This window comes from Hemiscyllium ocellatum, unplaced genomic scaffold, assembly GCF_020745735.1.
Source record: "Hemiscyllium ocellatum isolate sHemOce1 unplaced genomic scaffold, sHemOce1.pat.X.cur. scaffold_532_pat_ctg1, whole genome shotgun sequence".
Lineage (NCBI taxonomy): Eukaryota > Metazoa > Chordata > Chondrichthyes > Orectolobiformes > Hemiscylliidae > Hemiscyllium > Hemiscyllium ocellatum.
In genome coordinates, this window is record NW_026869102.1 from 303,864 (window position 1) to 319,697 (window position 15,834).

The following is a 15,834-nucleotide window of genomic DNA, read 5'->3' on the forward strand; positions in this document are numbered from 1 at the left end:
TGCTGCTAACCCCACACCGTCCTCCCTCTGCCGCTGATAACCCCACACCGTCCACCCTCTGCTGCTCATAACCCCACACCGTCCTCCCTCTGCCGCTGATAACCCCACACCGTCCTCCCTCTGCCGCTGATAACCCCACACCGTCCTCCCTCTGCCGCTGATAACCCCACACCGTCCTCCCTCTGCCGCTGATAATCCCACACCGTCCACCCTCTGCCGCTGATAACCAGACACCGTCCACCCTCTGCCGCTGATAACCAGACACCGTCCTCCCTCTGCCGCTGATAACCCCACACCGTCCTCCCTCTGCCGCTGATATCCCCACACCGTCCTCCCTCTGCTGCTGATAATCCCACACCGTCCTCCCTCTGCCGCTGATAACCAGACACCGTCCTCCCTCTGCTGCTGATAATCCCACACCGTCCTCCCTCTGCCGCTGATAACCCCACACCGTCCTCCCTCTGCCGCTGATAACCCCACACCGTCCTCCCTCTGCCGCTGATAACCCCACACCGTCCTCCCTCTGCCGCTGATAACCCCACACCGTCCTCCCTCTGCCGCTGATAACCCCACACCGTCCTCCCTCTGCTGCTGATAACCAGACACCGTCCTCCCTCTGCCGCTGATAACCCCACACCGTCCTCCCTCTGCTGCTGATAACCCCACACCGTCCTCCCTCTGCCGCTGATAACCAGACACCGTCCTCCCTCTGCCGCTGATAACCAGACACCGTCCTCCCTCTGCCGCTGATATCCCCACACCGTCCTCCCTCTGCTGCTGATAATCCCACACCGTCCTCCCTCTGCCGCTGATAACCAGACACCGTCCTCCCTCTGCCGCTGATAATCCCACACCGTCCTCCTTCTGCCGCTGATAACCAGACACCGTCCTCCCTCTGCCGCTGATAACCCCACACCGTCCTCCCTCTGCCGCTGATAACCCCACACCGTCCTCCCTCTGCCGCTGATAACCCCACACCGTCCTCCCTCTGCCGCTGATAACCCCACACCGTCCTCCCTCTGCCGCTGATAACCCCACACCGTCCTCCCTCTGCCGCTGATAACCCCACACCGTCCTCCCTCTGCCGCTGATAACCCCACACCGTCCTCCCTCTGCCGCTGATAACCAGACACCGTCCTCCCTCTGCCGCTGATAACCCCACACCGTCCTCCCTCTGCCGCTGATAACCCCACACCGTCCTCCCTCTGCCGCTGATAACCCCACACCGTCCTCCCTCTACCGCTGATAACCAGACACCGTCCTCCCTCTGCCGCTGCTAACCCCACACCGTCCTCCCTCTGCCGCTGATAACCCCACACCGTCCTCCCTCTGCCGCTGATAACCCCACACCGTCCTCCCTCTGCCGCTGATAACCAGACACCGTCCTCCCTCTGCCGCTGATAACCAGACACCGTCCTCCCTCTGCCGCTAGATCAATGGTACCCCACGTTGAACAACACCTAGAGGAAGCACTGAGGATAGTAATGTAATGTTAAAAGATTAAATTATACGACATTAATGTCATATTAAAGGGTTAAACTGCGCTGTCTTTGGGTGGAGACAAAAGCCACAAAAGAATGTGATGATTATCCATTGTAATTTACCTTTCATTTAGACATGACTTCCCTGCTATTGTCAAGTTAAACTATCAATTCAATCTCCTTGATTGAGAAATGCCTCCTGGCCTGAAGTATGTTGTGCCTGTATTGTCTCGGGGAAAGAAACTAAGCCCTAGGATTAGGGCATTAGCATTGACATTATCTCTGAGGATGAGCTCATTCTGCCATTGTCCCTGGGGTAATGTGTGACTGAGAGTAACTGGGGGTTGTCTTCAGTGGTATGTGACTGTGGGGGACTGGCCAGTGTATCTGTTAGCATTGCCAACTGACCCGTATAAAGGGGATGTGCCTCACTTTGACTCAACCTCCCACGCCAGGGTCCGGGGTGGGACATGTGTGCGTGTATTATATATATATATATATATATGTGTGTGTGTGTGTGTGTGTGTGGGGTGGGGGGTTACAGGGAGGGGGGGTGTCACCTTGCTTGTCCAAGCTTTTATAAACGTAAACTGTTTCCTTTGTTGAGAGGGCTTTATGCCATGACCCTGTAAACTCTGCGAGGTGTGCGCTAAAGGATCCCCCAGAAAACCTGTACTGTCGTGTGTTTAATAAATTTTGTTGCTTTTTCACAGAAATTGGTGTGTTGCAGTTGCATCGTGTGTGTAAGAACCTCATGAGTAAAAGAACTTAACAATTAAGGGCACAGAATGTGCTCTGGGTGGGGGATTTCAATTACTGATGGAGCTGGTCGGGTCCTAAAGGACGGAGCTGCTCGACTGGGTCTGCGGCAGGTGGTGAGGGAACCAACAAGAGGGAAAACATTCTCTGCCGGCTGCAGATGTATCTGTCCCTGACAGTATCGGTAAGAGTAACCACCCGCACAGTCCTTGTGGATACAAAAATCCCACTTTCACACTGAGAATAATCTCCATCATGTTGTGTGTCACTATCACCGCGCTAAATGGGACAGGCTTCAAACAGAACTAGCACCCATGAGGCGCTGTGGGCCATTAACAGCAGCAGCACTGTTCTCCAGCACAGTCTACAACCTCATGGCCTGGCATATCCTCCACTAAACCGTTACCAGGGGCTCAGCCCTGGTTCAATGGAGAGTGCAGGAGGGGATCCCAGCAGCAGCAGCAGCAGCAGCAGCAGCCAGACCTAAAGATGAGGTGTCAACCTGGTGAGTCATACAATCCCTACGGTGTGAAAGCAGGCCATTCAGCCCATCGAGTCCACTCCAACTTTCCAAAGAGTATTCCATCCCCCTACCCTATCCATGTAACTCTGCATTTCCCACGGCCAATCCACCCCAACCTGCATATCCCTGGACATTGTGGAGAAATTTCCCACGGCCAATCCACCTAGCCCAAACATCTTTAGACTGTGGGATGAAACCGGAGCACCCGAAGGAAATCCCACATAGACATGGGAAGAATGTGCAAATTCCACACAGACAGTTACCCAGGGTGGAATCGAACCCAGGTCCCTGGCGCTGAGAGGCAGTAATGCTAACCCCCTGAGCCATCATGCCTTCCCGAAGCTATCAATCAGGACCACTCATGCCAGTAGTATACAGTGACCAGTGATCCCTTAACAAACCGATCAGATCTAAGCTCTGCAGTCCTGCCACATCCGGTGAATGGTGGTGGACAATTAAACAACTCCCAGCAGGAGGTGGCTCCACAAATAGCCCATCCTCGAGTTACGGGAGTCATGCAGCAGGGAAGCAGACCCTTGGGTCTAAATAGGGAGGAAATGAAAACTGAAGATGCCAGAGATTAAAGTCAAAACGTGTGGTGCTGGAAAAGCACAGCCAGTCAGGCAGCATCCGAGAGAGCAGGAGAGTCGACATTTCGAGCATAAACTCTTCATCAGGAATGTGAGCGCTGACTCTCCTGCTCCTCGGATGCTGCCTGACCAGCTGTGCTTTTCCAGCACCACTCTTTGATCTTGATGCCTTTGGTCTAAGTAGTCCACACAGACCATATCCGAACCAAACAACTTGTCCTGCGCTTGACCCACATCCTTCCACGTGTTTCTTATTCATACACCCTTTTAAACACGGTGACTTGACCACTTCCTCTGGCAAGTCGTTCCACACACGTATCACCCGCTGTATAAAAACATTGCCCTTTTTAAAACTTTCTCCTCTCACCTTAAAAATAAGCTGTTATTTTGGAACTGCCCCCACCCCAACATGGAAGAGACCATCACAACGTTAACCTGAAGTGGCCAATCCATCTCAGCGTCATCCCGTGGGCCCCACCATCACAGTTCTCAGCCAACTTGATTCACTCCACATGATACTGTGAAAGGGCTGGATACTGCAAAGGCTATGGGCCCTGACAACATTCCAGCAATAGGACTGAAGGCTTGTGTTCCAGAACGTGCAGCTTCCCAGAGTCAAGCTCTTCCAGTACAGTTACAACACCGGCGTCTACTCGACAATGTGGAAAAGTGCCCAGGTATGTTCTGTACATAAAAAAAAAACATGACAAACCCAACCTGGCCAATTACTGTCCCATCGATCATCAGGGCGGCACAGTGGGTTCGATTCCCACCTCAGGCAACTGTCTGTGTGGGGTTTGCACAGTTTCCCCGTGTCTGCGTGGGTTTCCTCTGGGTGCTCCGGTTTCCTCCCACAGTCCAAAGATGTGCAGGTTAGGGTGGATCGGCCATGATAAATTGCCCGTAGCGTTAGGTGCATTAGTCAGGAGTTAATGTAGGGGAATGGGTCTGGGTGGGTTGCTCTCCAGAGGGTTGGTGTAGACCTGTTGGGCTGAAGGGCCTGTTTCCACACTGTAGTGAATCTGATCTAATCTAAAGCAAGTCCATGCTCAGCAATGACCTGTTCAGCGACGCCCAGTTTGGGTTTCCCCAAGGTCACTCAGCACCTGATTTAATGACAACCTTGGTTCAAACATGGACAAACGAGCTGAATTCCAGAGGGAAACAGGGGCAGGATATCCCTGGACATCGAGGTAGCACTTGACTGACTGTAGCATCAAGGAGCCCTGGGAAAACTGGAATCAGTGGGTATCGGGGGGAGGGTGGGGCGAGGGACAAACTCTGCACTGGTTGGAGTCATCCTTGACACATTGGGAAATGGGTCCGGTTGTTGGAGGTCAGACATCTCTCTGACAAACACAGCAAGATGGTAGTCCCTGGAACCGATCCGAGACCAACACAAGCCCTACCAATACGATGGCTCATCCCTAACTCAGCCCCAGCCTGTTACCCCCATCACCTGCCACACAAGCACCGAGATCCACTCACCGAGCTGAGGTACGGAGACTGAGTTGGAGTTGGAGTTTGAGAGTGCGGATATGCCAAGGTGGGCTGCAGGGTCAGTGAGGATGGTGAAGGAGACGCAGAACCTCCGAGCTGGGGACTTCTCTTCCTGAGAGGGAACAGCAGGAGAATCACTGACCACGATCAGAGAGGAATGGATCACTGTCCCAATTACTGACCAGGATCGGTGAGGGATGGGTCACTGTCCCAATTACTGACCAGGATCGGTGAGGAATGGATCACTGTCCCAATTACTGACCAGGATCGGTGAGGAATGGATCACTGTCCCAATTACTGACCAGGATCGGTGAGGAATATAACACTGTCCCAATTACTGACCAGGATCGGTGAGGAATGGGTCACTGTCCCAATTACTGACCAGGATCGGTGAGGAATATAACACTGTCCCAATTACTGACCAGGATCAGTGAGGAATGGGTCACTGTCCCAATTACTGACCAGGATCGGTGAGGAATGGGTCACTGTCCCAATTACTGACCAGGATCGGTGAGGAATGGGTCACTGTCCCAATTACTGACCAGGATCGGTGAGGAATGGGTCACTGTCCCAATTACTGACCAGGATCGGTGAGGAATGGGTCACTGTCCCAATTACTGACCAGGATCGGTGAGGAATATAACACTGTCCCAATTACTGACCAGGATCGGTGAGGAATATAACACTGTCCCAATTACTGACCAGGATCGGTGAGGAATGGGTCACTGTCCCAATTACTGACCAGGATCGGTGAGGAATATAACACTGTCCCAATTACTGACCAGGATCGGAGGGGAATGGGTCACTGTCCCAATTACTGACCAGGATCGGAGGGGAATGGGTCACTGTCCCAATTACTGACCAGGATCGGTGAGGAATGGGTCACTGTCCCAATTACTGACCAGGATCGGTGAGGAATGGGTCACTGTCCCAATTACTGACCAGGATCGGTGAGGAATGGGTCACTGTCCCAATTACTGACCAGGATCGGTGAGGAATGGGTTACTGTCCCAATTACTGACCAGGATCGGTGAGGAATGGGTCACTGTCCCAATTACTGACCAGGATCGGTGAGGAATGGATCACTGTCCCAATTACTGACCAGGATCGGTGAGGAATGGGTCACTGTCCCAATTACTGACCAGGATCGGTGAGGAATGGATCACTGTCCCAATTACTGACCAGGATCGGTGAGGAATATAACACTGTCCCAATTACTGACCAGGATCGGTGAGGAATATAACACTGTCCCAATTACTGACCAGGATCGGTGAGGAATATAACACTGTCCCAATTACTGACCAGGATCGGTGAGGAATGGGTCACTGTCCCAATTACTGACCAGGATTGGTGAGGAATATAACACTGTCCCAATTACTGACCAGGATCGGTGAGGAATGGATCACTGTCCCAATTACTGACCAGGATCGGTGAGGAATGGGTCACTGTCCCAATTACTGACCAGGATCGGTGAGGAATGGGTCACTGTCCCAATTACTGACCAGGATCGGTGAGGAATGGGTCACTGTCCCAATTACTGACCAGGATCGGTGAGGAATATAACACTGTCCCAATTACTGACCAGGATCGGTGAGGAATGGGTCACTGTCCCAATTACTGACCAGGATCGGTGAGGAATGGGTCACTGTCCCAATTACTGACCAGGATCGGTGAGGAATATAACACTGTCCCAATTACTGACCAGGATCGGTGAGGAATATAACACTGTCCCAATTACTGACCAGGATCGGTGAGGAATGGGTCACTGTCCCAATTACTGACCAGGATCGGTGAGGAATGGGTCACTGTCCCAATTACTGACCAGGATCGGTGAGGAATGGGTCACTGTCCCAATTACTGACCAGGATCGGTGAGGAATGGGTCACTGTCCCAATTACTGACCAGGATCGGTGAGGAATGGGTCACTGTCCCAATTACTGACCAGGATCGGTGAGGAATGGGTCACTGTCCCAATTACTGACCAGGATCGGTGAGGAATGGGTCACTGTCCCAATTACTGACCAGGATCGGTGAGGAATGGGTCACTGTCCCAATTACTGACCAGGATCGGTGAGGAATGGGTCACTGTCCCAATTACTGACCAGGATCGGTGAGGAATATAACACTGTCCCAATTACTGACCAGGATCGGTGAGGAATTGGTCACTGTCCCAATTACTGACCAGGATCGGTGAGGAATATAACACTGTCCCAATTACTGACCAGGATCGGAGGGGAATGGGTCACTGTCCCAATTACTGACCAGGATCGGTGAGGAATGGGTCACTGTCCCAATTACTGACCAGGATCGGAGGGGAATGGGTCACTGTCCCAATTACTGACCAGGATCGGTGAGGAATGGGTCACTGTCCCAATTACTGACCAGGATCGGTGAGGAATATAACACTGTCCCAATTACTGACCAGGATCGGTGAGGAATGGGTCACTGTCCCAATTACTGACCAGGATCGGTGAGGAATATAACACTGTCCCAATTACTGACCAGGATCGGTGAGGAATGGGTCACTGTCCCAATTACTGACCAGGATCGGAGGGGAATGGGTCACTGTCCCAATTACTGACCAGGATCGGTGAGGAATGGGTCACTGTCCCAATTACTGACCAGGATCGGTGAGGAATGGGTCACTGTCCCAATTACTGACCAGGATCGGTGAGGAATGGGTCACTGTCCCAATTACTGACCAGGATCGGTGAGGAATGGGTTACTGTCCCAATTACTGACCAGGATCGGTGAGGAATATAACACTGTCCCAATTACTGACCAGGATCGGTGAGGAATGGATCACTGTCCCAATTACTGACCAGGATCGGTGAGGAATGGGTCACTGTCCCAATTACTGACCAAGATCGGTGAGGAATGGGTCACTGTCCCAATTACTGACCAGGATCGGTGAGGAATGGATCACTGTCCCAATTACTGACCAGGATCGGTGAGGAATATAACACTGTCCCAATTACTGACCAGGATCGGTGAGGAATATAACACTGTCCCAATTACTGACCAGGATCGGAGGGGAATGGGTCACTGTCCCAATTACTGACCAGGATCGGTGAGGAATGGGTCACTGTCCCAATTACTGACCAGGATCGGTGAGGAATGGGTCACTGTCCCAATTACTGACCAGGATCGGTGAGGAATGGGTCACTGTCCCAATTACTGACCAGGATCGGTGAGGAATGGGTCACTGTCCCAATTACTGACCAGGATCGGTGAGGAATGGGTCACTGTCCCAATTACTGACCAGGATCGGTGAGGAATGGGTCACTGTCCCAATTACTGACCAGGATCGGTGAGGAATGGGTCACTGTCCCAATTACTGACCAGGATCGGTGAGGAATGGGTCACTGTCCCAATTACTGACCAGGATCGGTGAGGAATGGGTCACTGTCCCAATTACTGACCAGGATCGGTGAGGAATGGGTCACTGTCCCAATTACTGACCAGGATCGGTGAGGAATGGATCACTGTCCCAATTACTGACCAGGATCGGTGAGGAATGGGTCACTGTCCCAATTACTGACCAGGATCGGTGAGGAATGGATCACTGTCCCAATTACTGACCAGGATCGGTGAGGAATATAACACTGTCCCAATTACTGACCAGGATCGGTGAGGAATATAACACTGTCCCAATTACTGACCAGGATCGGTGAGGAATGGGTCACTGTCCCAATTACTGACCAGGATCGGTGAGGAATGGGTCACTGTCCCAATTACTGACCAGGATCGGTGAGGAATGGGTCACTGTCCCAATTACTGACCAGGATCGGTGAGGAATATAACACTGTCCCAATTACTGACCAGGATCGGTGAGGAATGGATCACTGTCCCAATTACTGACCAGGATCGGTGAGGAATGGGTCACTGTCCCAATTACTGACCAGGATCGGTGAGGAATGGGTCACTGTCCCAATTACTGACCAGGATCGGTGAGGAATGGGTCACTGTCCCAATTACTGACCAGGATCGGTGAGGAATGGGTCACTGTCCCAATTACTGACCAGGATCGGTGAGGAATGGGTCACTGTCCCAATTACTGACCAGGATCGGTGAGGAATGGGTCACTGTCCCAATTACTGACCAAGATCGGTGAGGAATGGGTCACTGTCCCAATTACTGACCAGGATCGGTGAGGAATGGGTCACTGTCCCAATTACTGACCAGGATCGGTGAGGAATGGGTCACTGTCCCAATTACTGACCAGGATCGGTGAGGAATGGGTCACTGTCCCAATTACTGACCAGGATCGGTGAGGAATGGGTCACTGTCCCAATTACTGACCAGGATCGGTGAGGAATGGGTCACTGTCCCAATTACTGACCAGGATCGGTGAGGAATATAACACTGTCCCAATTACTGACCAGGATCGGTGAGGAATGGGTCACTGTCCCAATTACTGACCAGGATCGGTGAGGAATAAAACACTGTCCCAATTACTGACCAGGATCGGAGGGGAATGGGTCACTGTCCCAATTACTGACCAGGATCGGTGAGGAATGGGTCACTGTCCCAATTACTGACCAGGATCGGAGGGGAATGGGTCACTGTCCCAATTACTGACCAGGATCGGTGAGGAATGGGTCACTGTCCCAATTACTGACCAGGATCGGTGAGGAATATAACACTGTCCCAATTACTGACCAGGATCGGTGAGGAATGGGTCACTGTCCCAATTACTGACCAGGATCGGTGAGGAATGGATCACTGTCCCAATTACTGACCAGGATCGGTGAGGAATGGGTCACTGTCCCAATTACTGACCAGGATCGGTGAGGAATGGATCACTGTCCCAATTACTGACCAGGATCGGTGAGGAATATAACACTGTCCCAATTACTGACCAGGATCGGTGAGGAATATAACACTGTCCCAATTACTGACCAGGATCGGTGAGGAATATAACACTGTCCCAATTACTGACCAGGATCGGAGGGGAATGGGTCACTGTCCCAATTACTGACCAGGATCGGTGAGGAATGGGTCACTGTCCCAATTACTGACCAGGATCGGTGAGGAATGGGTCACTGTCCCAATTACTGACCAGGATCGGTGAGGAATGGGTCACTGTCCCAATTACTGACCAGGATCGGTGAGGAATGGGTTACTGTCCCAATTACTGACCAGGATCGGTGAGGAATGGGTCACTGTCCCAATTACTGACCAGGATCGGTGAGGAATGGATCACTGTCCCAATTACTGACCAGGATCGGTGAGGAATGGGTCACTGTCCCAATTACTGACCAGGATCGGTGAGGAATGGGTCACTGTCCCAATTACTGACCAGGATCGGTGAGGAATGGGTCACTGTCCCAATTACTGACCAGGATCGGTGAGGAATATAACACTGTCCCAATTACTGACCAGGATCGGTGAGGAATGGGTCACTGTCCCAATTACTGACCAGGATCGGTGAGGAATAAAACACTGTCCCAATTACTGACCAGGATCGGAGGGGAATGGGTCACTGTCCCAATTACTGACCAGGATCGGTGAGGAATGGGTCACTGTCCCAATTACTGACCAGGATCGGAGGGGAATGGGTCACTGTCCCAATTACTGACCAGGATCGGTGAGGAATGGGTCACTGTCCCAATTACTGACCAGGATCGGTGAGGAATATAACACTGTCCCAATTACTGACCAGGATCGGTGAGGAATGGGTTACTGTCCCAATTACTGACCAGGATCGGTGAGGAATGGGTCACTGTCCCAATTACTGACCAGGATCGGTGAGGAATGGATCACTGTCCCAATTACTGACCAGGATCGGTGAGGAATGGGTCACTGTCCCAATTACTGACCAGGATCGGTGAGGAATGGATCACTGTCCCAATTACTGACCAGGATCGGTGAGGAATATAACACTGTCCCAATTACTGACCAGGATCGGTGAGGAATATAACACTGTCCCAATTACTGACCAGGATCGGTGAGGAATATAACACTGTCCCAATTACTGACCAGGATCGGAGGGGAATGGGTCACTGTCCCAATTACTGACCAGGATCGGTGAGGAATGGGTCACTGTCCCAATTACTGACCAGGATCGGTGAGGAATGGGTCACTGTCCCAATTACTGACCAGGATCGGTGAGGAATGGGTCACTGTCCCAATTACTGACCAGGATCGGTGAGGAATGGGTTACTGTCCCAATTACTGACCAGGATCGGTGAGGAATGGGTCACTGTCCCAATTACTGACCAGGATCGGTGAGGAATGGATCACTGTCCCAATTACTGACCAGGATCGGTGAGGAATGGGTCACTGTCCCAATTACTGACCAGGATCGGTGAGGAATGGATCACTGTCCCAATTACTGACCAGGATCGGTGAGGAATATAACACTGTCCCAATTACTGACCAGGATCGGTGAGGAATATAACACTGTCCCAATTACTGACCAGGATCGGTGAGGAATGGGTCACTGTCCCAATTACTGACCAGGATCGGTGAGGAATGGGTCACTGTCCCAATTACTGACCAGGATCGGTGAGGAATGGGTCACTGTCCCAATTACTGACCAGGATCGGTGAGGAATATAACACTGTCCCAATTACTGACCAGGATCGGTGAGGAATGGGTCACTGTCCCAATTACTGACCAGGATCGGTGAGGAATGGGTCACTGTCCCAATTACTGACCAGGATCGGTGAGGAATATAACACTGTCCCAATTACTGACCAGGATCGGTGAGGAATGGGTCACTGTCCCAATTACTGACCAGGATCGGTGAGGAATGGGTCACTGTCCCAATTACTGACCAGGATCGGTGAGGAATGGGTCACTGTCCCAATTACTGACCAGGATCGGTGAGGAATGGGTCACTGTCCCAATTACTGACCAGGATCGGTGAGGAATGGGTCACTGTCCCAATTACTGACCAGGATCGGTGAGGAATGGGTCACTGTCCCAATTACTGACCAGGATCGGTGAGGAATGGGTCACTGTCCCAATTACTGACCAGGATCGGTGAGGAATGGGTCACTGTCCCAATTACTGACCAGGATCGGTGAGGAATGGGTCACTGTCCCAATTACTGACCAGGATCGGTGAGGAATGGGTCACTGTCCCAATTACTGACCAGGATCGGTGAGGAATGGGTCACTGTCCCAATTACTGACCAGGATCGGTGAGGAATGGGTCACTGTCCCAATTACTGACCAGGATCGGTGAGGAATGGGTCACTGTCCCAATTACTGACCAGGATCGGTGAGGAATGGGTCACTGTCCCAATTACTGACCAGGATCGGTGAGGAATATAACACTGTCCCAATTACTGACCAGGATCGGTGAGGAATGGGTCACTGTCCCAATTACTGACCAGGATCGGTGAGGAATATAACACTGTCCCAATTACTGACCAGGATCGGAGGGGAATGGGTCACTGTCCCAATTACTGACCAGGATCGGTGAGGAATGGGTCACTGTCCCAATTACTGACCAGGATCGGAGGGGAATGGGTCACTGTCCCAATTACTGACCAGGATCGGAGGGGAATGGGTCACTGTCCCAATTACTGACCAGGATCGGTGAGGAATATAACACTGTCCCAATTACTGACCAGGATCGTGAGGAATGGGTTACTGTCCCAATTACTGACCAGGATCGGTGAGGAATATAACACTGTCCCAATTACTGACCAGGATCGGTGAGGAATGGGTTACTGTCCCAATTACTGACCAGGATCGGTGAGGAATATAACACTGTCCCAATTACTGACCAGGATCGGTGAGGAATGGGTCACTGTCCCAATTACTGACCAGGATCGGAGGGGAATGGGTCACTGTCCCAATTACTGACCAGGATCGGTGAGGAATGGGTCACTGTCCCAATTACTGACCAGGATCGGTGAGGAATGGGTCACTGTCCCAATTACTGACCAGGATCGGTGAGGAATGGGTTACTGTCCCAATTACTGACCAGGATCGGTGAGGAATATAACACTGTCCCAATTACTGACCAGGATCGGTGAGGAATGGATCACTGTCCCAATTACTGACCAGGATCGGTGAGGAATGGGTCACTGTCCCAATTACTGACCAGGATCGGTGAGGAATGGATCACTGTCCCAATTACTGACCAGGATCGGTGAGGAATATAACACTGTCCCAATTACTGACCAGGATCGGTGAGGAATGGGTCACTGTCCCAATTACTGACCAGGATCGGTGAGGAATGGGTCACTGTCCCAATTACTGACCAGGATCGGTGAGGAATATAACACTGTCCCAATTACTGACCAGGATCGGTGAGGAATGGATCACTGTCCCAATTACTGACCAGGATCGGTGAGGAATGGGTCACTGTCCCAATTACTGACCAGGATCGGTGAGGAATGGGTCACTGTCCCAATTACTGACCAGGATCGGTGAGGAATGGATCACTGTCCCAATTACTGACCAGGATCGGTGAGGAATATAACACTGTCCCAATTACTGACCAGGATCGGTGAGGAATGGGTCACTGTCCCAATTACTGACCAGGATCGGTGAGGAATGGGTCACTGTCCCAATTACTGACCAGGATCGGTGAGGAATGGGTCACTGTCCCAATTACTGACCAGGATCGGTGAGGAATGGGTCACTGTCCCAATTACTGACCAGGATCGGAGGGGAATATAACACTGTCCCAATTACTGACCAGGATCGGTGAGGAATGGTCACTGTCCCAATTACTGACCAGGATCGGTGAGGAATGGGTCACTGTCCCAATTACTGACCAGGATCGGAGGGGAATATAACACTGTCCCAATTACTGACCAGGATCAGAGGGGAATGGGTTACTGTCCCAACCACCTCCCCCTGGTTCACGGTCCTGACCGTACCATGACACCGTCTGTACACACCCAGACCCTGACCCCGCTCACCCAGGACTGACCCCACCCCCACTCCCCCCCCCCCCCCAGTCCCCTGACCCCAACCCCCACTCCCCCCGTGCCCCGACCCCACCCCCCCACTCCCCCCGTGCCCCGACCCCACCCCCCTTGTTCCCTGACCCCACCCCCCACTCCCCCCCCAGTGCCCCGACCCCACCCCCCCACTCCCCAGTGCCCTGACCCCACCCTCCCAGTGCCCCGACCTCACCCCACTCCGTGCACCGACCCCACCCCCCCCGACTCCCCCAAGTGCACAGAATCCACCCCCCACTCCCCCGACCCCACCCCCCACTCCCCGCCGTGCCCCGACCCCACCCCCCACTCCCCCCAGCCCCCGACGCCACCCCCCACTCCCCCCAGGTGCCCCGACCCCTCCCCCACTCCCCCCAGGTGCCCCGACCCCACCCCCCACTCCCCCCAGGTGCCCCGACGCCACCCCCCACTCCCCCCAGGCCCCGACCCCTCCCCCACTCCCCCCAGGTGCCCCGACCCCACCCCCCACTCCCCCCAGGTGCCCCGACCCCACCCCCCACTCCCCCCAGGTGCCCCGACCCCACCCCCCCACTCCCCCCAGCCCCCCGACGCCAACCCCCACTCCCCCCCAGTGCCCCGACCCCACCCCCAGTGCCCCGAACCCACCCCCCACTCCCCCCAGGTGCCCCGAACCCACCCCCCACTCCCCCCAGGTGCCCCGACCCCTCCCCCACTCCCCCCAGGTGCCCCGACGCCAACCCCCACTCCCCCCCAGTGCCCCGACCCCACCCCCCAGTGCCCCGAACCCACCCCCCCCACTCTCCCCCCAGCCCCCGACGCCACCCCACCCCCCCACTCCCCCCCAGTGCCCCGACCCCTCCCCCCACTCCCCCCCAGTGCCCCGACCCCTCCCCCCACTCCCCCCTAGTGCCCCGACCGCTCCCCCCACTCCCCCCTAGTGCCCCGACCCCACCCCCCACTCCCCCCAGCCCCCGACCCCACCCCCCACTCCCCCCGACCCCACCCCCCACTCCCCCGGACCCCACCCCCCCCGTCCCCCGACCCCTCCCCCACTCCCCCCCGTCCCCACTCCCCCACTCCACCCCAGTGCTCCGGCTCCACCCCCCACACCCCGACCCCACCCCCCCCCCAATGCCCCGACCCCACCCCCCTCCCCCCAGTCCCCGACCCCACCCCCCCACTCCCCCCCCAGTGCTCCGGCTCCACCCCCCACACCCCCGACCCCACCCCCCACTCCCCCCCAATGCCCCGACCCCACCCCCTCCCCCGTCCCCCGACCCCAACCCCCACGCCCCCCAGTGCCCCCTCTCCGCCTCCCACTCTCCCCACTCCCCCGACCCCCCCCCCCCCAGACCCCGCCCTGACCCCCAGCTCCAATTCCCCTTGGAGCCTGATCCTCACCTCTCCTGGATCCTGATCCTGCCCCCACCCCAGCTCCTCCTCCCCTCCCGCACTCTGACCCTAACCCTCCAGCTGATGACCCTGCGTCACCAACACCCATTGGACCCGGACCCTGCTCCCTAACCCATCCAACCCTGACCCCGCTCCCCCAGACACCCCGAGCAGACAGAGCACAGGGCGATTCCAGGACAGTGGTACTCACTTCTTCAGGACGGGGGTGTCTAGAGGCTTCGGACCCTCACACTCGCTGTTTTCCGATGAGGCAGTCGCTCCCGAATCTGTAAGGATGTGGAAATGTCAGAGTTTACAGAGAGCTACAGTGTGGGGGAGGGGAGAGAGGAGGGGCACTGGTGGCGGATGGAATGGGAGGGGTTGTGGGGGAAGAGTACAGCCGAGGGTGGGGGATATGGAGCAGAGCGGAGGAAGGGGAGCTGGGAGCAGGGGTGAGGAACAGAGTGAACCGTAAAAGTGGGAAAAGGTCTGAACGGAACAATAACTTCCAGCAGTGACTGGGGGAGGGAGCGAATGGCCTCTTCCAAAGTGAATCAGCCCCAACACGCCCCCTCCCTCGCAACATCACACCCTCCTCGAAAAAACCCCCGAATCCCACCACAGCGAGAGTCTGAACTTACCAGAGGATTCATCAACAACATTCTCATATTGCAGCAACCGATCCAGCAGGAAACTGGG

At 54.4% G+C, this 15,834-nt stretch overlaps 1 protein-coding gene across 1 annotated transcript in view; it reads right to left on the minus strand.

Moving 5' to 3' along the window:
* Positions 1 to 15,834, minus strand: part of ino80e (INO80 complex subunit E) — a 28,137-nt gene that overhangs the window by 11,394 nt on the left and 909 nt on the right. Inside the window, exons 2-4 of the mRNA XM_060823301.1 lie at positions 15,777 to 15,829; positions 15,347 to 15,422; positions 4,842 to 4,965 (exon numbers count right to left, since the gene is read on the minus strand). Coding sequence (XP_060679284.1) covers positions 4,842 to 4,965; positions 15,347 to 15,422; positions 15,777 to 15,829 — 253 coding nt within the window. The remainder of the gene's footprint in view (positions 1 to 4,841; positions 4,966 to 15,346; positions 15,423 to 15,776; positions 15,830 to 15,834) is intronic.